This window comes from Scardinius erythrophthalmus, assembly GCF_964197995.2.
Source record: "Scardinius erythrophthalmus genome assembly, chromosome: 12".
NCBI lineage: Eukaryota > Metazoa > Chordata > Actinopteri > Cypriniformes > Leuciscidae > Scardinius > Scardinius erythrophthalmus.
In genome coordinates this window covers 9,473,198-9,498,393 of record NC_138232.1, presented here as the reverse complement: position 1 = coordinate 9,498,393, position 25,196 = coordinate 9,473,198, and the positions used below count along the sequence as shown (strand labels likewise).

General features: G+C 38.8%; 1 protein-coding gene across 8 annotated transcripts in view; it reads right to left on the bottom strand.

The window, feature by feature from the left end:
- The window catches only part of foxp1b (forkhead box P1b), a 208,046-nt gene that overhangs the window by 40,518 nt on the left and 142,332 nt on the right, over positions 1-25,196 (bottom strand). For 5 of the 8 annotated variants that reach the window (XM_081381534.1, XM_081381536.1, XM_081381533.1 and 2 more), the window contains 2 exons: positions 22,818-22,913; positions 846-983 (listed from right to left, as the gene is read on the bottom strand). In XM_081381534.1, the coding sequence (XP_081237660.1) occupies positions 846-983; positions 22,818-22,913 (234 nt within the window). Of the gene's footprint in view, positions 1-845; positions 984-9,289; positions 9,581-22,817; positions 22,914-25,196 lie in introns of those variants that run through there. The other 3 variants (XM_081381539.1, XM_081381538.1, XM_081381540.1) reach the window with 3 other exon arrangements.

The window sequence follows — 25,196 nt, the reverse complement described above, 5'->3', positions numbered from 1 at the left end:
ATCACAGAGTCATAAATTAAAGACGCCTCTTCTGTATTTCTGCTGTGTTTTATTTATTTTCTTCTGAAGACCAAGTATTATGCTACAAAAGAGATGATTTCATCTACTATGATCCTAAGAATTAAAAGAGTAATGTACTGTAAAATACCTCAACATTAACATTACCTTCAACATTAACATACGTGTGGCATAATACTATTTTTGTCATTTCTAAATCACATTGAATAGCAATGAAAGGGAATAAGGAAGACGTTTCGCGCTGTGAACATTTGCGAGATTGTCTACACATTGCCACATACAAAATCCTGTTCTTCATGATATATAACCTTTACAATTTACAACTTTCAAAAGTCAAATTTCACAAGAATCAGGAAGAACTAACCTACAGTGTCTGTGGAATTCTTTGAGTCACATGTCACAGATATACCAAACTGTTTATTGCTTCACTACTACATGTATGACAAATCCTCTTTGTCACATAGACTGAGCAACAGTTAAGCCAGTTGAAAGGGAGGAATTACTGTATGTTTGACACATTAAAAGAGAAAGGAACTAATTGTAGGGCAATTAGGAATTTATAAGTAGTTAACTGTTGTTGCCATTTTATAATAGATTCTATATTATTATAATAGATTATTACTATAATACATTTATATATTATATTCCAGATTGTTTATTCAGATTATTTATTGAACTCCGCTTCACATCGTGACGCAAAGATCCTCAAGGCTTATAATTTAATTAGAATTCTTGTAATGCCATAGTGTTTGTTTAAACCTGAGTAATATTTGAGACATTCAAACGGAAGGAATATATCCGGTATGACACAGAACGAGGGCAAGTACCTGCTGTAACATCAGTGCTTGTTGTTGTTGCAGTAACAGCTGGAGCTGCTGGGGGCTCAGAACTTGGTGTTGGAGGATTTGCTGCATCTGCTGAGGAGTTATGACCTGTGGTGTCATCATAGCAACAGAAACTGGGACCTACGCAAACACAGAAAGAGGACGGACATATGAATACAATGGCAATTGGATAATCACATAAAAACGTACTCACAATACATACACTAAAGATAACGTGTCAAATGTCTTATCAGTAGCTTGTCACCAGATGAATGTGCTATGAGATCAAGATCTGTTCTCAAACAAAACCACCTGAGGAGCTTTCAGAACCAGTGATATGAGAAGCCAAAGCTGCTGACTGATGGGAGACTGACAGATACAAAGAGAAAACCCTAACACACACACACAAACACACTTGAACAACCACAGAGCGTCCCCCATCATCAAACGCCCCACTCTAGAGACAAGGCCACTGGCCATTATTCTGGAGTGCTGTCCATGTTTTGCTTCTGACTGTTTGAATACGTTTTGTATTTTCATTTTTTTTCATGATTGTTTTCCCCCCTCTTCATCAGCGTGAAGCTTCTTGTCCCTGCGATACTTCACTAAAATGGGTCACAACTCTCACGGTGTACCGTTTTGTTGTGTGCGTAAACTTAAAATCGCTGAATATCAATTAACACAAATGTAATCGTGTCAATGCAGGACGTGTTGTCGACTGTGTTCTTTGTTAGTGCGGAAGTACCGAAAAAAAATGTCCCTCTCTAAAAAATATATCAAAACACATTTAAGGGCACACAAACAAGCTTAAGAGGAATAAAAAGAGTACACATATTATGGGCGTAAAAGAAAATGGCGTGTGATGACATTGAGAGGGTTCTCGTGCTGTTGACAGGGGTCTTTAATTAGAGAAGAGGCTGTGTGAATACAGTACACGCGTGTGTCTCAGTGTCAGCCTTTCTCTGATACACCGCGCCATTAAAATCTCCTTTGTGACATTGGGTGACAAACCAAGTCTGTGCTGAACTTGATAGCGGCGGGCATTTGCAACTGTTAACACATATCCCCAGTGTGTTTTAGCAAGCGTGTGCGAGATCGCAGATGTATGTCTCACATCTGCTGCAGATTGGCCAGACATTAGGGCGACAGTCTCCCTTCACCAAGGTTACCTCAATTGCATCTGTGATTCAGAACCGCTGACACGCGTTTGAATTTGTCACGTCTTGATGAATGTAAATGAGTGTGTAAGGGGCGGGGCTAACTGTCACATTGCCTCCGCCTATTTCAAACTAATCTAAATATAACAACAAAAAACCTCAAACACATGCAATGTCACAAACGGGGTTGAACTTGTTATAAACTCATCACCAAAATGGATATGTGGTGCTTGGAATCAAAGTTGAACACACAGGCAGGCGCCGCAACACACGGTTGGTACGTCTTAATATGCGGCCCATTTTTCACTTGGCTTAGCGCACCATTTGCATAGGCTGCACCCCTTGATTTCTTCATTTCACAGTCATTATGCACTCATGTCCTTATTTCTCAGCGCCACTAATTTTGATGAACTATTCTGAAGGTCAGAGAGGCAGACGAGTGGGTGGTGGTGAGACAATACGAGCTAAAACACGCAGACAACACCAGATGCACGTTTGCACATTTATTCTTGACTGAAATCCTTACCAATTTATAATTGCAATAAATCAGTTTTTATTTAACAATTGAAAGAGACAGATTTTTTAAACTTAAATTTACAAACGAATTTCATTTGATCAGACTTCAATTTTCAACATAAAACATGAACAAACATTTACACTCAGCAAAAAAATGTATTTGCTGATTTTGACCATTTTTGTAAAAAAAAATGCTTTTTAAAATTTTCATAAATGTTTGAGAATAAACATTTACAACAAACATTCCATTTTATATGAATGCAATTTCTAAAACAATCTTTGGTTTTGAATAAAAAAAGAAAATCTTGACTGAAATGGCCAAGTAAAAAGTGTAATAAACTAACATATTTAATTTTTGGGTAACACTTTACAATACGGTTTCCCCTTTAGTTAATATGAACTAACAATGAACAACACTTCTACAGCATTAGACAATTAGACATACAAAATCTTAATGTTAATTTCAGAATTCACAAATACATTATTAAAATCAAAAGTTGTATTGGTTAACATTAGTTAATGCACTTTGAACTAACATGAACGGCCGATTTTTATTAACTAGCATTAACAAAGATTAATAAATACTGTAACAAATGTATTGCTTATTGTTAGTTCAAGTAAGTTAATAAATTAACTGTTAATGAATGATACCTTATTGTAAAGTGTTACCATTTTTAAGTTCTTTTTTTTTGTGAAGGGTGGAAATGTTCTCGAAACCAATCAAAATTTTTAAATACATTAAATTTACAGTTGAAACTACCACATAAATCCTTTTAAACATCTGAAGTAAAAATGTAAATGCTTTGTAAAACAAACTAACAACTAAACATTTACTAACTTCTCTGGACACGAAAAATTACGATGCCAGCCTGTTCCAATTAAACCCTTTATATCTACACCTTACAGACACACTGACACCAGCTTCACACCCTCATTTACTGCATGAACATGTGTGTGTGTGTGTGTGTCCACTTCTACCAAACCTCAGCTCTAGCGGAAAGGCTATTACAGCTCACATTTTACTGCCCATTACCACTGAGGTCATTAGTGGAGAGAGGGATGGGCCTCCTCTTAACCTATTGATCATTGTAACTACTAGCATTTAATCCGCTGGTGAATGAGCTGGAATCTCTTTAAGACAGGCCTGCCGCAGAAGAGAAGCACTTCAGCTGAAAAATATCATCCTGGCCACTATATCAGCAGCACTTAAGAGGAGTGAGGGATACCACTGCTTACTGCTCAGAGCTGTTCGCTCTTCTCCTCTGGCCGTAATTGTGGAAGTGTGCGGAATGAAATTATTATTATGAATTGCGGTAAATGGCCGTATCGCTTGATAAGAGGTGAGGAAAGAACAAATACATATTTCAAGTCGTCTCATAATGAAAGCGCTATGAGATAAAGCATATATCTGGTTAAACGAGATGGGAATTTTATGAACGCATATTTCAGCTGTCATGTGGACAAGTTTTAAAAAGAACAAAACTTGTTTGCCAAGAAAGAATTGTTAGGAGAAAAGAAAAGTGAGCATAGTTCAGAAAGTTGAAGGTTATTAATTTCACTAGAAAGAGGTGTAGGTAGGCCAGGTGTGAGTGTAGCACATTAACACACAGAAAGTGAAACGTACTCAAACAGCTGCTATGTGACTGTACTGTAGGCAATGTGCTAGCGCAGGCCTGCTGTCCACAGGCCCTACCCAAACTACACATACACACACACACACATCATATGCTGTACACTCAACATTCGCATGCCAACACATGCAAACATCTGCAATGTGCAAAAATTAACAACAAGTGAAGCTGATACTTAAGCCAAGTTTCATAGACAGGGTTTAGATTAAGCCAGGAATTAGGCCTTAGTTCAATTAGGACATTCAAGTAGCTTTTATAAAGTTGCATTAGAAAAAAAAAAAAAAAAAAAAACTTACTGGTGTGAATCTTGAGACAAAACAGTGGCACTGGCACATACAAGATATGTCAGAGCAAGTTGCTTTCAGTTAAAACCGCTTAAACATGCATTTTAGTCTGGGACTACGTTTAAGCCTTGTCTGTGAAAGCGGTCACTAATGTAAATAAAATAATGAAAAGTAAAAAAAATAACAAAAAAACTCCCAAAAACCTAAAGTAGGTAAATGTAACAAAAAGAAAACGTAAAAATGTAAATGTAAAAAAAAACACCATAAAATGTCAATGTAACAAAAAAGACCAATCATTAAAATAAATGTAAAAATAATACGTAAAATATATATATTTTAATCACTTTGCCTCTTCAATCAAATATAAAGTGCAAACATTTGTGGGCATTAAAATGAATGATGTTACACGATGTGAAACAGTCCTGTGAATGTGAATGATGAATCACAAGGGATACAACAAAACGATGCCAGCTGAGAGATGGAGCGTAAGCCTGGCGCTCATATCCACCGTCCAGTTCATCTTCAGTCCATGACTATGAACAGGAAACGCCATCCAAAAATACGGCTCTAATGAGGAAACATCTGACGAACCTCAGAAACACTGATACTGACTTAATGAAGAACGCATTCTTCCTGAGAGAGCAAAATGTCATGCACGGAGAGAACGAGAAAAAAAAAAGAGAGAGAGAGGGAAAGAGAGATAGGCAATTAAGATGAAGAGCGAAGGGGGGCAACTTCAATCAGAGCGTCTCGTACATTGAACTGGACGCACGGAAACAGGTTGCAAAGAAAGAAAGACAGAAAGAAAGAAAGAGGGCAGAAAAAAAAGAAAATCAAATTTTAATGCCAGCTCCCCGGTGTCATCTTGTTTTGTCAGGACATCAAATAGAATTGAGAAGTACAAAATAACAAGCCCTTGAGAAATCAGAGGAGGTTTGGTGTGTTTGAAGCCTCTTGGTTTACCTTGTCCAGAGATATAGGGAATAGCACTGTCCGTACGCTCATTTGGCATGGAGTGCCGTGGAAAAAAAGGATTTCATACTACGTGCGAGCTGTAATTATTCATTTGAATGCACAATTTTCATTTCTGGAAATTTTGTTTTGCTCAAATGTTTTTTAAAAGTTCTAAAACAATTCATTTAACAAGTAAAAAAATTCTGCTTAGAAAGTAAAAAAAATCCAGTTTAACATGGAATTTGCATTCCTAATGTATTAAATGGAGATAGTCTTGTCTAATATTAATGCATTTATGAAAACATGCATGTACTATTATTATTATTGTTATGAAACCAAAAAATCTCTAGGGCTGAAGCAAAGATATATTAATCTCCCCCAGCCGCTTCTGAATAGCGAACAATTCCCATTCCCTCTTCCTCGCTTTGGCTCTCGCGCAGCCCGTTTACAGTTCACATAAACAGGATAATCATAGTCACATTTTCTGCCCATTTACCGAGCAGATTCTGCGGGGGGAAAGCGGTCCATTCAAGGCAACTGTAAAAACAAAAATCCAGATTGCGCTTTAATTAACTTCTAAACCACAAACAAACAAGTTCTCAGTAGAGCTGGCCCGGTCTGCCGTAAAACAAACAAGCAGGGGCAAAGGAGAGCATGAGGTTCAGCTTTGCCTTTCCCACACTAACTCAACCCCACTGCAGGTGGGTGTCCCGAAGGGGTGGGTGGACCATCAGCCCCGGGACTCAGGGGATACTCACTTAATCTTGCACACAAACTGAAGGTGGATGCATTACGGATGTGGCACAGGCATGTGCATGTTTTGCTAAGTGTTTGCCTGGGATTCGAGCACAAAAAAATAAACACAATCACACAAACTAACCCAGATTTAAAAGCTTTTTTTTTTTTTTACTTTTTCTCATCTTTCTGCATTTTAGGATGCAAAAACTTGAATGAAAACCTGCATATTGAATTCATATATTTATATTTTATATCCTGACCCTTGGCATCTACTGCCTTCATGGAAGTGCCTACTTATGCGTTCAGAAATTACGATGTGCTGTGCGCTCAAGTGACTGTGGTCAGAATTAAATGCACGCTTTGGCCAAATTCAAAGTTATTTCCCCAGTTCTCACTTCCCAACAAAGACTGCTTTGTTTATTTCTAGCACCACTAAATAAACAGCAAAGGATGAGCATTAAATATACTGTATAATCTATTTATTTAGCAGACACGTTTATCCAATGCAACTTACAAATGAGGAACATCACAAGAAATTTATCGGAAAAAAAAAGTATATTAAATGTATTATTATCATTAATTTAATATTTCTTTTTTAAATTAAACATTAAATATGCTGCCACAAAGAATTATGGGACTAATTTCTGTTTAATTAAATACTAGACTAAATTAGTCATATTTTTCTTTGCAAGCCATTCTAACGATTCTTCATAAGCAGTTTACAACATGTTTTACAATTACAGTTTATAATCAAATCCACTGTTCTACCACCATGATTATTTAACTAACACGCTCAGAGAGTTTCCCACTGGTAAATATGACATTGTGGTGGAGATCTTGTAAAAGCAACCTTACAGACATGACTGGCAGCAATAATCATTTCTAACAACCTCAACACAACCCCAAGTGACCCTTGACGTGACTCTCCTCTCACACACTAAAACAAGACAAAGCAAAACCGCTGAACGTCTCCCGCTCAACTCAGTCTGACACGTGCCACTAAAAACAATGGTGTCGACAAACTGCCTTCGACCACTTTACACCTTTCCAGTACACCCTAACGCCCTTTCCTCTCTCTCTCTCTTTTGCTCTACTCATCCCACTGATATGATTTATGGTTTACCAGCTCAGCGAGGTTACGCAACGTCGCACATGCCTTCAGATGTGTTATTGGAGTCGGTGGAGATTTAATTAAGATCACAGCCACACAAATCCCCCTCAAATTGAGAATTTACTCGAGACAATGGTCGTCACATCCTCGCACGGGAGAGGTCTCATTCTGCACAACGCCAAACGACAACAACGCTAATCCGTGTTTCCATGACATCACATGAAGGTTTCGGTAAATTGGGATTTCTTTTCATCGGCCACGTTGTGATGTTCCTCGTCAGGGTTGATTAATATTGAGTGGAAGAAACTGTTGGCATGTTGCATGAGCTAATATGCACAAAGACGACACAACTGAGTTTACCTTTGTTTTATTTGTGAAATAAAATCAAAACTTTTACAAAAATTGTGCCAATAAGTTCTACCGAATGTAATCTCTAAATCTCTGTTCTGCCCTAAAATTAGTTTAGAAAGTAAAAAGTTGCAGATGTGTGAGTTGAGGAAGAATGTTTTTTTTTTTGCTGTATATCATAAAATTGTCTTTCAGAGCAATTCGTCACTATGCTGCTCTTTCCTGAGAGAATGCTCACCTGGTGTGCTTTCTGGAAACCGAGTAGGAGAAAAGGAAGAACAAATGCATCTTAAAAAAAAAAAAAAAAAAAAACTAAAGTTTTTTCCTCTGTGGGAGAATGAAGGAAAAAAGACAACAGAAAAGAACAGCTGGCAATGCCGTGTGTCATCACCAAAGTATTCTCGATTCTTACCACATAATGTAGAGCAATATGTCTGTGAAAGAGGTCAGCCACATGAACGACTGACCAGATAACCCCCCCACCCAACTCCTTTTTCCCTTTCTTATGGGAAAATATCTATTTAACTCACACAGTTTGCTTGTTCTCCAGTCTCATGTAAACACACACGTGAATATTCTCTCACACACCAACATGGTCGTGGCCGCTAATACGTGTCGAGCGGTAGGAATGACAGGTGTTGGCAGGCTCACGGCCTGTCAGGGCACAACATAAATGCGGTTCGGCCCCAGCCAGAGCGGACCCTAATGCACTACTAATGAACAATAAATCAAGTCTGATTACAAACTGTCAGCCCAATCAGCTCTCACGCTTTCTAAACGAAGGGGCCCGGTGGTCACAGCTGTGTGGCGTTACCCTCCGCGGGGCTCCCTGTTTAGCCTTTACTTTCCACACGTCCAGTCGTTCCCTCTCTCGATCCTCGAACTGAAGCGTCCCCCCTGACCTCGAGTCCCAAACTTCACAATCATTGCATTCTGAATAATGATGACAACCACAAACTTTTGTCCTAACTAATGCATCTCAGCATTTAAATCATTTCCTTTAATAACATTTAAATGCATCACTAAAATATAAAACTAGTATTTTAAACGTAAATATCTTTAAAACAAGCAATCAAAGAAAATAACTGCATTCAAAACTAGTAAAGGAGAGTGTCAAAACTTTGCCTTAGTTTCAGTGATCAAACCACTGGCATGTGCACACACACACACTGATACACACTGACACACACACACACACACACACACACGAGGGCCCATGATACAAGTGTCAAATCCTGAAGGGGAGCAACCCCCCACCCCCTCACCCCCCACCCCCCCCCACACACACACAGGAATGCAACACAGAACTAAACAATCTAACTTAAAATATAATTAAATCCAACATTGAATAGCATGTGCAATCTAAAAACATTTTTACACCTGAAAAAAGCTGCATAAGTTTCTGCATAACTATAAAAGTCTTTAAAAAAAACATATATGTACAGCACAGAATGACATTTAACAAAAGCCTCGTAAAAATCCTGCGCTTGTAAGCTGCAAGTGAAAGGAGAAGCTTCAAACATCAACTTGTAATCGCATCACAGTGTTTACACAGCGTCTCCTAACCAACCAGCATGATAGAAACTAAACAGCATGCAGAGAAACCTCTTTTCCTTTTCCCCTGGACGCAATGCATTGTAAAACTTTTCTACGGCAACAGAAACAGCTCTTTCACTGAAAAATTACAGAATCAATCATATTGACAAACCTGACAAACTCCATTTGGCTGGCAGGGTAAACAGAGTGAAGCTGGGCCGTTTGGAGGATCGCGGAAGATGAGAAGACACGAGTCGCGGTGCGGAGAGCGAGAGAGAGAGAGCGCGAGAGAGAGAGAGAGAGAGAGCGAGCGAGCGAGCGAGCGAGAGAGAGAGGCGTTTACAGTGAGCGTGTGCTGCCGCGTCTCGAGCCTTTTTCCCGGGGATATGGACAGATTGCACGCGCAAGGTTGCTCCCTAGCTGACAAGATACAAAACTATCCAATCAACCACGCCCTTTCTCCACCAATCACAAGCAGCCCTCTAAACATAATCAATTCAAATGGGGACACAAGCAGCGGCAGGGGCCGCCGCAGGCCGTGTGTGTGTTTGGAGGAGGAGGGGGCAGGTGAAGCAATGCCTTTGTGTGGGACCCTATTAAAATGAGAGAGAGAGAGAGAGAGAGAGAGAGAGAGAGAGAGAGAGAGAGAGAGAGAACAAAAAGAACCAAAACAAAACAAAAAGAAAAAAGCAGCACAGTTGATGGCTATTAACCCTTTGACCCTAGTAAAGGTTTTGTCCGTGCTGGTGAAACAATGGAAGAGTGAAGAAAAGAGACCCCTTTAATTAAACAACAGATAAGCAAACACTATCTGACAGAGAGAAAGAAACCGAGAGCATCTGCAAGTTGTTTTTGTTCTTATAAAGTGCAATTGTTTATAGTAACACCTCTTCATTTGAATAAGAAAAAAAGGAGGATTTTGCGCTCTCTTTCATATTATAAGTATATAAATTATAGTTATTTAAATGTAAAATAGTTTTTTTTTTTTACATAATTTTTATATAAAATTTTAGGATAAATCTACAATTTTTCAGACACTTTAAAGTGTACATTCTAATCTATTTTAGAGTCAAACTTTAAATATTGAAAAGGCTGCTGTTTCAATTCACAGACTGACTGTGTGTGGGTTCAATTCACAGTCCAACTCCTTCCAAATCCACTAATTTCCACAGCATAAAATAACACACACCGCAGCTCCACTTCTGCTGCGAACGGTTAGAACATAAGTGCTCAGAGCTAGCAAGTGATTAAAACATCACCACCTTCTCACTTTTTTTTTTTTTTTTTTTTATTAAAAAAGAGGGGGAAAACACAGAAAAGTTGCTTCGCCCTCTACTGGTAAATTTTATATGACACACTCAAAACCCAAGGCTAAACTTCCCTCTTTTATAATAAAAAAAAAGTGAGAAGGTGGTGATGTTTTAATCACTTGCTAGCTCTGAGCACTTATGTTCTAACCGTTCGCAGCCGTGGTGTGTGTTATTTTATACTTACTGCCTTAGTCAATAGATTTTTTTAAATTAGAATATAAGCATTATTTTAAACTCCTGCATGTAATAATGATAATAAAAAAAATCATATTTAGGCAAGATAATAGTACTTTTTATATTTTGCATTATGTTAATAATACATTTAATGTATGAAAGATTATAATAATTTGAAAATCAAAATGAAACAGTAAAGACATTACAATAGCAATATAAAAACAAGCACAACAATAAATAAAAATAAACAACATATATGATTATTAAATGAATACCTTTATAAAAGTAATACCCTTAGAAGAAAATATTGTGGTAGTATCAAATAATAATACATCATGCTATGGTACTGTACATAAACAACAACACAAAATAATGATCATATTCACAAAAAAACATTGTAGTGTCAGTTTGTGGGACCGTGGTTTCTGTAGTCCACAAGAGACTGACCTAAAGTGTCTTAATTACTGACCTAAAGAAATGAAGAGTTAAAAGTCTATACATGATACAATGAAATACTTCATTGTTTCTCTGACAAACACTCTCAGGGCACATAGACACACTTATGAAAAAAAAACACATGCTCAAGCAAGGTACGCACACATAATGCATGCAGCCGCTCATATGAACACACACACACACACACACACACACACACGGTCGTACCCCCTCTCCCATGCCGTTTCCCCTGGGCAGAATGTCGGCATATTCTCAATAAAACACCTTCTTAGCAGTAATAGGCCACTGTTCTCATTTCACTGCTCCCAAAGGGCTCATGATAAATTTAGCAGACATACAGTTCAAGCCTCCTCCTCTTGTCTCTCGCTCGCTCTCTCTCCATCTATCTGTGCTGTGTTCAGGCCTGTACGCCATAATTACCCATACTCTTTCTATCCAAGCCGTCTAATAGATCTTGCTGTTTATTCACTCCATCACTTTGTGAGTCACAGAACCAACACTATTCATTTATGTCTTGTTACAGATAATTGGAAAGCACAGGTTGACTCCTTTGCAAGACTGACACACAAACAATAACGCGCTCCATCTCAGATCAGCTCTACGGTTCCCCGTATGACTGTCAGGGTGACAATGTGCCGGGGGGGGGGGGGGGGGAGGGGGGGAGAGACTGATCCCAGATAAGTGTTTGCTGGTAACCTGCTTGAGTTTAGCATTTGAACCGCACAGTCATTCGAATCCTCTCGTGAAGAGTCATCACAAAACCACTACAGATGTGACGGGTTCTAGTACTACTACTATGACGAGATCTCTTTGTTTAAAGACCGTTCTTAGACCTTTGTGCGGGTCTAAATAAACTCATTAGTAACGCTGTCCTGTGACTAAACGTAATCTGTTGTTTACAGGTTTTAGCATGAACAGGTGTGATGTTAACAGAAAACAGCTGGTGCTGTAGGCGACAACCTTCGTTTTGAAGGACCAACACACACACACACGCACACGCATCTTGAATGTCACTTCTATTAATGAATGAGCAGAGACCAAACAGTCATCTCTGACCTCTGACTATCATGACGGCAGCAGTTTCAGTACAGTATGTGTGCGGTGTTGATATTTGGCACAGGTAATGAGGAACAATCACTACAGAAGCCACAAACTCTGAAATGATTATATGTGCATTTAGCAATTTGCACTATGACAAAAGCTGCTTAATATCGAGCAGATCCTGTTTTGCTAATCCTGTGCTGATACGTTAGCGAAAACTGTTCCACCACGGTCTGTGCTTCGCTGCGGCTTTGACTTCAGTCAAAACACAAGCTTTTGTTGGTGATGTTTGACATAAATGAAGTGGGTGGGGGAATGCTGTTTTCTTTATGTTCTATTGTGATTGATTCAGAGCGTGTCCTTTTTTTGAGTCAGACACTATTTTTTGGAGGCGTCATCAAAACATTTCGATCAGAGGAAAGAAACAAAATCTTAAGAAACAAACTACCATATTTGAACAGTGTAAAAAAAAAAAAAAAAAAAAAAAATCTTTTCATTTAATTTATGTAGTTTTTTGCATTTAATTATTATTATTTTTTTACAGTACGCACACCTATGCGTACTTACAGTCTATTTACCTCAGAAAGTACTGGTTAATTTAAGGTAACTACATGGGCTAAGGTTAGGTTTGGGTTAGGGCTAGTTTTTACCCAGTAATTGTAATAACTATAACATGTACATAGTATGTACATGGGGAACTGGACTGTGAAATAAAGTGCTACTGAAATGTGTATATTAATACCAGTTGGACAATGAAACTAGTATTGGAGGTTTCACGCTTATATATGCGTGGCCTGGTGGCGAATCTTCACTGATTTTACATTCCATCAGTAAGAGCAGAGTGTGAAGGTTGAATTAGCAGAGCAGTAGCAGCTGTCCATAAAATATTGCAATCCCCACACAACATAATGGGAGACATATCAGAGTTCAAAAGAGGAAAAACTGTTGGTGCGCAGCGAGACGCTGGCTCATCTGTGACCAGGACGGCGAGTCTTTGTGGTGCATCGAGAGCGATAATATCCAGGGTAACATCAGCGTACCAACACGTACTGTAGGACGAACCACATCCAGCAGGAGTAACTGTCGACGCAAGAGGAATCTGTCTGAAAGGGATTGTATATACATGAAAAAAAAAAAAACTGCTCGTTGGGAGCTCCACAAAGTCAATATTCATGGTCAAGCTGCTATTGCCAAACATTTGGTCACTCTTGCCAATGCAAAATGTTGGTGTCAATGGTCCCAACAGTGCAAACCTTGGACCAAACCAAGGTCTGTTGGAGTTCATCTTCACTGTCTTTCCCACATACCTGGGAGTTACGGTGTGGAAGGCCCCAAAGAGGCTTAACACCCGACTGTTGCTGTCCAGAGTGAAGCACTGGGTGGATCAGTGATGGTTTGGTCTGAAATATCAAGGCTTTCCCTGCTGTGCTTGATGGGCACGTCACGACCCAACCCTTCCGGAGGACTAATGGTTCAAGCATTGTACCCTGAAGGGGGTGCCATGTATCAGCATGATAATGCATCAATACACACAGCAAGACTAGTGACAGAATAGTTTGATAAACATGAAAGTGAAGTTGAACATCTCCCATGGCCTGCACAGTCACCAGATCTGAATATTTTTGAGCCACTTTGGGGTATTTTGGAGGAGTAAGCCAGAACACGTTTTCCTCCACCAGCATCACATAGTGACCTGGCCACTGTTCTAGAAGAGGAATGGCTCAAAATCCCTCTGGCGTGGGGTGAAACACATGTATCTGTCATTCCCAAGATTAATTGATGATGTTTGGCTGCAAAAGGAGGCCTTATTTACTGTATATATATATATATATATAAAATAAAATATGTTAAAATGTAATTTATTCCTGTGATCATTCTAATATGCTGATTTGGTGCACCAAAAACATTTCTTATTATTATCATCAATGTTCAAAACAGTCAGGCTGCTTAATAACTTTGTGGAAATCGTAATATACATTTTTTCAGGATTCTTTAATGAATAGAAAGTTCAAAAGAAACTTTACAAAGGTTTTGTAACTGCTGAATAAAAGTATTAACACTATTTTAAGGTGACGTAGTTACACGTTACTACATGTACTTACTATAGTAATAACAGTAAATGATGCATCATTTCAAGTAACTAAGCATAAAATCCTAATCCTAACTGTAACTCTATAGTACATGTAGTTAATTAATGTTACTCAGAACTTAAGTAAAATGTTACTACATCACCTTAAAAATCATTTTAACGGTAGTTAACTAATAAAATATTGGAAAAATGTAGATAATTTAAATAAATAATAATTACACAATATATTAAACTAAAAGTAATAATAAATGTAGTAATATTTTAATCTTAAATGGTATATCACAAATAAAATAATTTTAATATATTCATTATACATTCTGGCATCCTCTGAGATCAAAGAAAAAATGTACTGCCATGCTAAAGGAGTGTCAGCCAAATGCAAGCGAACATCTAGTGAACATCTTTGCTTTACTAAACTCAGTCGACCTTTCCAAACAAAGCAGCACAAGGCCACAGCAAGGTATTTTAACATCTGTAATAAATATAAACCCACACCATATGCGTTTTGTCTACTCTCAATGACAATATTAATACTTTAGAAAGAAATAAGAAAAAGAGAGCGAGCGAGAAAGAGCTCAACTACTAAAAGCAGTTAAACATACATGCGCTGATCACAAAAGCCCATATTCCTCTGTCCCAAGCCTCTCATGCTAACCACTGACAACCGTCAGTTCTCCAGTGAACCCACAGGCCGTCAGATGTGGCTTCACACAAGAGACTTCACCAAGCTTCTCATATTGCTGTTAGTGTTTTGGAGTCTCAAATACGACCTAATCACATCTATCCATAAACTCCCTGCAGGACGAATGAATCAGTCATAGCAACACGGACCACACATCTGCATACCGTGGCGGAAAAACGGAAGAAAAGATGGAAAGATTTGAGGGATGAGGGGAGAAGGGGAGGAGACAAGAAGAAGGGGCTGGTGGGCTGCTCGGGGGGAGAAAAGAAACATGACTGAAGTGAAAAGGTCTCTAAAATGGCACTGTTGCTTTAAGGGTTGGCGCTCGGAGTTGATGCGACAGCAATCTGATGGTTGGACGTTACTCACTGGCTGAGCCAGACGGTCTGGAAAAAAGCGTGATGACCTCATCGTGACAGCATCATCCAAACCTGTTTCTCATCTACACATTACACATAATGCATTCTTACAATGTGACTAAAAAAAACAAACGGCTGAAGAGAACAGGAATGATACGTGGCTACAGCCACAGATGGAGGAATGAGAAATACGCAGACGGTTCCTTCTGAGGTCCTTCAGAGCGAAAAAAAAAACAAAACAAAAAAACGGCAAAACGATTATGACTTTAAAGAAAAGACGATTGTGTCATCATTTACTAATCCTCATGCTGCCAAAACCATTTGACTTTTTTTTTCTATGAGACACAAAAAGTGACTTTCGGAATATCTTAGCTGTTCTGTGCTGTTGTCTTTTTTTAGATATTGAAGATGATTCTAGTATTCATCATGTTGTACAGACAGATCGGTTGAGTGGTGTGAAAGGAACTCACTTATTATAAATGGAAATACAACAAAGGAAATGATTTTTGGACTTCCAGGATATATATAACACCAGTGGCTGTACATAACATTCAGACTGAAACAGTGTCATCTTATAAATACTTGGGTGTCTATGTGGATGCTGCTTTATTATGATGCATTTGATTGATAAAAAGTGATAGTAAGGGCATTTATAATGTTAGAAATGATTTCTGTTTCAAATTAAAGCTGTTCTTCTGAACTTAATTCAACAAAGAATCCTGAAAAAAGTAGCAAGGTTTTCACAAAAATATTAAGCTGCACAACCATTTTCTATGAAAGCTTGTTTCTGCCACAGAATAAAAAAGGTAATTGCGACTTTTTATCTCGCAATTCTGACTTTTTTTCCCTCAAAGTCAGAATTGCGAGATAAAAAGTCACAATAATCTCTTAAATCGTTTTATTACGTGGCAGAAACAAGCTTCCATAATTTTCAACACTGATAATCAGAGATTTTTCTTGAGGACCAAATCATCATATTAGCATTCTTACCGATCCCAAACATTTAAACACCCATCCACACTGACATTATCAGAGTTGTTGGATTGCAAACAGCCTCATTGTCATGTCCAGATCAGCGCAGGGGTTGACAGACTTCACAGCCCGCGTCTGGCTTCTCGTGGCTGAGCTGGGCTCTATATGCTGTGCTGGGTTTGTCTGTAAGAGAGGCTGGAAGCTCTGGCCGAGCTCCAGCGAGCCCCAGCACACCACACCGCTAATGAGTTACAGATTGTTACACTGTGGTATACATGTGTCAGGACAATGCCATGGGTCTCCACCAAAAAAAAAAAAAAAAAAACACACAAAAACCCCCCACAAAAAAAAAACGGTAATTCAAAAAAAGACTGGAGGGGAAAAAACTGCAGAGAAGAAAGAGGGTCATAGTGAAGGAGAGCCAAGGCCTGACTTCTGCACTGTGTCATGCAGCACTCTATGAAGACGAGGAATTGCAGTCTGTATGCGTGTGTGTGTGTGTGTGTGTGTGTGTGGAAGGAAGGGGGGTGGTGGGGGGGTGGTGCGGTCCCTTCATCATTTGTTAAAGTGAGAGGACATTATCGCTTGACCTCCACTTGCCCTCCCAACGACTGCATATGATCATGAAAGAAAGGCAAAGAGAAACAGAAGGAGAAAGATTGTGCAAAACAGCTCTACTGATTACTTCCTGTGACATCATCAAAACACTGAAAAAAACTGACATTTTTGACCATTGAGGCCCGAGAGAACAAGCGAGTCTAGTTCACAACAGAGGACATTTAATGAACAATGAATGTTATAAAATGCTCCAAAACTACTTCAGCTGCTGGTGTCTTAGTGTAGGAGCGGAATCCTGTGATCAGGGTCCAACATTAAATTGCTAAAGGTTAGTAAAACGAAAAATAATTAAATAAACGTAAATATTTCAAATTACAAATTTTTTTTTGTAAATTTGTTGTATTATTTATCTTACATATTGGCGTATCTATCCATCCGTCCGTCCATCCATCCAATCCATCCATCCATCCATCCCACATACACACACGGTCAGGTCAGGTCAGGTCATCATTTTTACAATTAGATTTAAACCATTTACTATGTTGCAGTATTATGTTGGGTGGTTGCCAGGGTGTTGCTATACAGCTGCTAAGATGTTCTGAATGGCTGTGTCTATGAGACTGCTAGCGTGTTCTGAGTGGTTTCGCATTGACTTTTTAATTGTGATCTGAATTGTAGCTTACTGGTCTAAATCTCGATAACATTCGGTTCCCTAGGAAAGTCCCTTCTTCACTGAAAGTCTGAGATTTTTCATGCATTTTTAGTGTCAACCTGACAAAAAGTCTGACAGCTTAGATAACTAATAGCACACTTGCTGAAGCTTCTCCATCATTGAGTTTTTGGTACAGCAACAAACTCCAGATGATTTGCACATGTTTACACCAAAAATAAGCGAACAGACCAGCTGATCTCAACAAGCGCCAACACTTTCCAAGGAAACAAACAACCTCTCTTTTCAGGCTGCCTATTGACACCACATTTGTTTTGCTATATATTCTTGCCAAGTCAAGCGTGAACGGCAAAAGTTTACGCTCAAGCGGCCTTTACAGGCAAAAGTTCACGAGTGCATGAGAATAGGCATGACATTTACACTGTGCAATGATCAACTAAACCACAATGTGTCTAGTACAGGCATTATGCTGGCGGGTGAAAATCATGTCAAAATAACCCAGCCAACCCAGCTGTAATCCTCCATAGGTGGCAGCTCCCTACCCATCATCCCTTGCGGCAACGGACAGTCAACCACACCTGCTTTCACAGCATTGCCGCAAATAATCCTCGCTCTTTTTTTGGTCTTTTTTTTATTTTCCCTCATTTCATGGAAAGGGTGGACTATCAAGGAAGGTCCGCAAGTGTTGTTCCTAATTACCTATTTCTCCACTCCTGATCCTGTGGCGGGCATAATTAGTTACCTGGGGCTGCAATCCAATTTGAAGTGATGACAAGAAAGCGATCCATGAAAAAGTAATAAGTTAAATCCAATTTCAGACTGCCTCTAATTAAATGCACATGGAACTAATGACTCAAGCCCTACCATTTCAGTGATAACCGTAATTAGCAAGGAGGGAGTTGCACTCTCTCGATCTTCCTCTCTCTCTCTTTCTCTTGTTGACTCTCTCTTCTCTGCTGTAGGTGTAAAGTGGTAAAGTGGCATGGACTCTTAATTATGCGTGTCATTTTGTCAGTGATTTACTTACGTTTTTTTTGACCAGCCGAGTGTGTTTAGCCTTTGCTCCAGTCTGTCACTACACCAGATGTTTATGGTGTTCTATGTTGTGTGTCATATTAATAAAGATCCCCCCCCCCCCATTTAATTTAATTTTTTAAAATCTCCTAGTATGACTAATGAAGAAATATAAGAGTTATTGTCTGTTAATTGTCCAGCATCCAATGCACTACTTACTGTATGTTAGAGACGCCCATCGATTAGCAAAGGTTCCCATGAGTTTACTGCCATACCCTGTGATCCCTATAAGCCCAACAATTAACAATTAGTGTACTACAATTACATTTCTCACTGCTGACCAAAATAAATAATGTGCAAACACTTAAATCTTCAAAGTCTTAGGTGGAGGGTGATTGAAATGCTGAATTGGTGAGAAAACGGTCACAAATCAAATAAAATGCTCTAGAGTAAGGAAAGCAAATTGACACTGGCTTCTGGCGCCTCAATACAGCAATAACACCTAATATAGATCAGCATCTAATGATAGATAGATCACACAAGACAGCAAGAGCTATTGGGTGCACAGATAATATAATGAGCTAAAGAGTTATTGGACGGAACGAAGGAGAGAAAAAGATGCAGGCTCTGTCCAGAATGGCATACTACCATACTATTTCTGCAGTATATAATATGCATACTATGCAGTGTCAGAATATTTTCTATATGCAAAGAACGAATGTGCCAAAATGTACAACAAAGCACACCACACTCTGTGAACTATCCCATAATGCACTGTGCTCAACTTCACCACTTGATTTAAAGGCTGCGTCTGAAAACTTAGGCAGCTGACTTGTTGCCTTGCTGCTTTATAGGCAATGACTTCGTAGGGAGTGAAGGATATATCTATGCTGCCTTCAAAAAATTGATTAGATGAAGGGATCACAGGACACAGGAAGTGAAGCCAACATTGAATTTGGGCGTTCCTTGATGCGTTCCTACCTTGGAATACATCCTCCAAACCGAAGGCAGGGTTTTTCAGCTTTTGGACGCAGCCAAAGACCTCACATTAAGGAGTACTGCACCAGCAAGAGACATACAACATAGCATACTGTAGGCTACATGTTTGAAATGTTTGATTTGCAAACTTAAAAACAAATAGCAAGCAGTATACAGTATTTATTATGCAGTACACTAGGATTCCACTCTGAAGAGAGCATGAGGGAGAAAGACAAAAACACACATGCTTTCTTTTTCACTGGTGTGAGTGACAGGTTGGCCATGCTCTCTGTATACATACATAAATTAGAATTTTAATTCTGTCTTTGTGTGCTGAGGCTGGTCTGCTCCTCCTCTACTTACTAACAGTCCGGATAGTGGAATCTGCCGGCCGTTGACCCCTCAGCCTTATGAGTGAAACGGTTTAGCTTGATCCTCTCGACTTTATCTCAATGCCGGCAAATTCACACAGAACCTAAAGGTCACAGATACCGTATTTCTTCCCTTGTGGCTTATTTTTCCAGTGATATCTACACAAGTTTTTTTTAGAATACATGGCATGATAGTGATATGCCACAAAGCGAGGCTGCATGATTTTGGGGGTTAAAATTGTATTGCTTTGTTTCTGATAAAAATTGTGATTGCGCTATATTCGTAATGACTATAAGAAATATAACTATTGTAATATTTCACTGTAGAATAGAAAAAAGAAAAAAAAAGAGCATTTAAGGAAAATATACAACTACTACTAGTTTTATTTCACAGTGCAACTGTAAAATTACAATGCTAAAATGTATGGTTGCCTTAATTTCATCACTTTCAAATGTTAAATCCTTAAGCTTTTATATTGTCAGAAAATCACAGCTTCTCTTTTGTTGACAACAGCCAGTTTATAAGAGCTTCTCATTACAAGTTTGAGAAGATGGTTGGCACATGTTGCACGTTCCCAAACACACATTATAATCAAGCCAAACTCAGATGCAGAGATGAGTTCCTTGTGATCCGTTCTGAGACACTGAAAACACCGGATCAAGAGCTGCTCGCGTGTAAAAGAACAGTTTCCGCGCTTCACTCTGAAACATGCAGCGCATTTATTCATTACATTTAATCACAGCCTTTGCAATTTGATAATAGCACTAGGGCATATCGCAATGTTGGATTTATTTCAATTTATCGTGCAGCCCTACCACAACACCTCAGTAAAAACTAGTTTTGATGAAGAATATGTGAGTGGTGCATGCCTGCAGAAAACTTGCGTCATGATTCTAGGGTGTTGCTATGTGGTAGCTAGAGTATTTTTTAGCACGTTGCTATGTTGTGTTTTGGGTGAAAAGAGCCAAACTCCAAGCCCCTTTGATGTTCAAGTCACTCCTTCAACGCAAGTCTAAGATGTTTTTCCTCCTTTTCCTCAGTCAAATTGCTTAGAAAATGCATAATTTGTCCGTTTCATTACCAAGTACCACGCAAAATCCTGCCTATATAGTGATTGCACACACAAACAGACTCACTCAAAGCAGGGATGTGCGTTAATTAACAAATATGCCCCTTGGTCTCCTGCGATTCCAGCATGAAACAAACAACATCCACCTTGCTCAAACAAAGATAAGGATCTGAGCGAGAATGATCTCAAATAAACGTAAATATTGCATCAGACACGGCTAGCTGCTCTCTTTTAAAGGGGCGCGGATGGGGAAATGAAAAGGGCCGGATTTGCTTTGCATCACAAAGGATAGGCAAATAGAAAGCCCGGAGGCTGAGACGGGAGACAGGGATGCTCCCGGGCGCCCCCTTTAACTGCTGATGACAGAATTAAGTGTGAAATCAGAGAGAAAGAGACAGAGATAGAATGCCATACTTACTGTACCTCTATTAAATAAGCTAATGTTGTTTGCTCTTCACACTTGCACACACGTTAGATATCCATGTGCTCATAATGTGCTAAAACTGACAGGATTTCATTGTGCGTGATATGTTAGATTACTGTGAATGATGAAAGAACACTACGCTAATGTGCTTTCAACTCTTCAGCCCTGTCTGCCTTAATTTCCTGTTTGTCGAGCTTTGACAGGTACATGTTGTACCACCAACTGTATATATAAATGTAAACAAATAATGCCTGATCACTCACATAAACACACACACACATACACATCAGAAAATATGTAAAAAAAAATTAACTAGCTGTTCATAAATGCATTATTTATGAATAACAATTAAAAGTGTATAGATTTATTATAATAAAAAATATATTAATCCAACTTTGTATTCAAATCTTTAAATGAATAATGGGTCAAAAAACAGCTTAAATTGTGGCTGATATTGCCTCGATCGGCTTCATTCATCACACTTGAAATAGAAAATCAAGAAAATCGCACGATCTCAAACATTGCTCAGATTATCTAAGACACCAAAGATAATAATATGAACCACAACATTTTTCACCTAATTCTGCTAAAATCGAATCATCTGACCTATATCCACATACATTTTACAGGTCGACATAGTGTTTCAGCAATTTTCTCATTTGTTTCTGTTGTATTTCTCATAACGTATTTGAGGAGAAACATCTGAGACAGTTGACACTTCTACTAAAACATTCTGAGAACTCCATTAAAGCCCCACTAGGTAGGAATTCCGTTTTGGTCAAACAACGACCCCTAGAGTCGCTGTGGACTACTTGTATTTAACGTTACTGTCGTAAATACCACTCACGCAGAGCAGTCTCTTCACTCACGGCCTGATCCCCTCCCCCCTGTATACCGGTCCCTGTTCAGTCGGATGGAAGCTGTAACGAGTGGAAATAAGGTGTGTCCCCTTTAAGAGCTGCGCGCCCTGTTTAACTGTCGGCTCGAACACCCCGTAAGCGGGTTGTTTCTGTTTGATGCTCATTCTTGTCCTATTTTTGTCTATCAAGTAATGCTGTGGACGGTAGAACGTGTGACAGACAGTTACACGAGTTCGATAGGGGAATAAACACAACGCGTTACAATCGTCGGACATCGAACAAGCACAGCTAGCCTCCGAAGATGTCTAAGTTACTAATCTATCAACAAGAACGTAAGCAATATAAGCAATATACTTACAAGTCCAACAGCATGTGAGGACGTGTTGGGGGAAGTGAGGTAGCCTATGCCGTAAAGCAGTCGAATTTTGTAGTTCTTTTTGTGCTCGGGTTACTACCCGATCCCCGAAGTTTAAAAGTACGATTAAAAACGATACAGACCCCGTCAGGCTATGGCAGACGTGTCATTAAACCTATTGTAAGTCGATGTACCATCACAAGAGTCTTGGAAATATATTATGAAGCTTGAAAAGTTACCTGGTGCTGCTTTAAGTCTCCTGAGCAATCAGAAAGCAACATTTGAGCAACATCGGAGCTTCACACATGCACACATACCTGTGGTGCAGGCTGTTTGTCATTATTTTTAGGGGACTTGAGGGCGCTGCTTTGCTGTTGCTGTTGGAGAAGGATCTGCCGTGCAACTTGTAAGGCCTGAGTGAGGAAAAAACACAGAGAAAAAAAAAAAAAACGGTGTGAGAAAACAAACGTTCATGAACAACAGTTTGGATAGTGTTGTGTTTGGGGACTGACACTCCCTTGAGAACAGCCCTACTGCTATTTGACGTCAAAGATGTAATCCAAATGATGCCATGTTCTTACAGCTGGACAAGATACTGTTTTTCCATCTCTTCTGTTTTCAAACAAATGTACAGCTTCATTTGGTCACATGTGCAACGATTAGTCCCCAAAACAAACAAGTAGGTGAAAATAAGTTGATAGGAAACTTATCAAAAATGTTAATCAAAACAGTTAACAAAACATTTTCAGTGAATAGATTACAGCTGCAGGGAACAGAGAGGACACAAGCTGTTGTTTAATATGACTATGTTCAGAATAAAATATTAGCAAACTCTACACTACTGTATATACTAGGGTTGTCACAGTACCGAAATTTCAGTAGTCGGTACCAAAACCAGTGAAATTTCATGGTTCTCGGTACCAATTTTTGGTACAAAACTGTTGAATTAAGAACTTTTAAGAAAATGTTGCCCTGTTTTGTCTCATCCGTTGGTTATCACTGTCAATCATCGCAGTTTCCCATTCAAGCGCGTATTTAAATACGGTTGTCAATCCAGAAACTTAGTACTTAACAGCATGAGAAACTAAACTTGTATTCAAATTGTGAATGGGTAATGAGCCAAAAGCAAGAGAAGATCCTCCCTTTATAATAACTAAGGCTGTCAATGTATAAAGCGCAAGCTCACTGAATTCTGCACTCTCGCGAAAACTCTCGTTAAAACAAGCCGTTCTAATTGTACAATACATTGTGTTTACAGTTGGTTATAACGAAAGGATTGGTGAGCATGCAGCTCGCGTTGAGCAAAACAAAACCTTGTGTGTTTTCAGTGGTATCAAGTGGATTCTGACTACTTATTGAGCAGCACAGTTGATAGGCCATTGCGTAACTTCACATGCTCAACAGATATGATTGCGCTTGGCAATTATGCTCAACGCTTGTAAAAACACAGTCTAAATAGAAACCTTTGACGCTCAGAGAGTGCTCAAACATACGGGAACGAGAGTGTTTGAAAGCAGCATCTATCAGCGGGTGCTGAATATACCCGGTGCTTGGTACGTCAAAAGTAGTTTAGTAGTATTATTTTAGTAGTACCAGTACGTCTAACAACCCTAGTATATACTGTATACTACTTTTATTTAAAAAAAGGAAATTAGCACATTATGGCATTAAACATACACTACAATGTTGTCACACGACACCATGTTACACGCGTAATTTAGCGAATGGAGTGTTATCAGCTCGGAAACAAATAATCACACATTTACAAAAAAAAAAACTTTTAGCAAATAATGTACTTGCTAAGGTAAAAATCAACTAGATGGTAATACATTTATTATTTATAAATAATCAATAAAATAAATATAAATGTATTATTAAATATAATATTTTTTATTATAATTTAAATGTAATAGAATACAAAAACAATTCAAATTTGTGTTAAAATCTCTTAATTCCTGAGTGCTGAGTAAATAATAAGTAAAAAACTTACTCTACCCAGCACTGTATACTGTTGCCTACTGTAATTTTTGACAACTGTAGTAGTTGGTCTGGATATTCTATCTATATGCAACAGAAATGTTAGTGTGGTATGCAGTCTCTCTCTCTCTCTCTCTCTCTCTCTCTCCATTTATCTGTTCATCTGCTTACCCCCGCCTTCCCCTGATCATAAAGCAAATAAAAAGTTTATTAGCCTTCAAAATATCTGTCAAAGGACACGGCCCTGTGAGTGGAAAACAAAATACAGTGCAGTCACATGTTTACTGGCTGGACTACTCCCTTCCCCCCCACCATAAATAATCAGACATGCCATCCAGAGCAAACAAAAGCAACAGCAGTGCTCGGAAAAATAAAAGTTCTCCAGTTGAGCGAAAAAAAAAAAAAAAAAAAAATGAAGAAGAAAAAAAGGGCACCAATACCAAGAAAAGCAAGCAGCGTGTTCCCATAGAACAGCAGGGGCAGACTCACACCTACACCAGAGAACCATCTGAGTAAATAACTGCTTCATTCTTTCCACCCTCATCACACCAAAAACTCCCACAATTCAACAAACAGTCGCAGGAACATCTAAAACCCTTGGGCTTCTCGGTGGGCGGAGTTTAGACTATATTATCTGATATTAGTGGCTTGTTATTAGCAACCTGATGCTATAAAGTACTCGAGAAAGTGTGCAAAACACGTGGGTTTGCATTGAATGA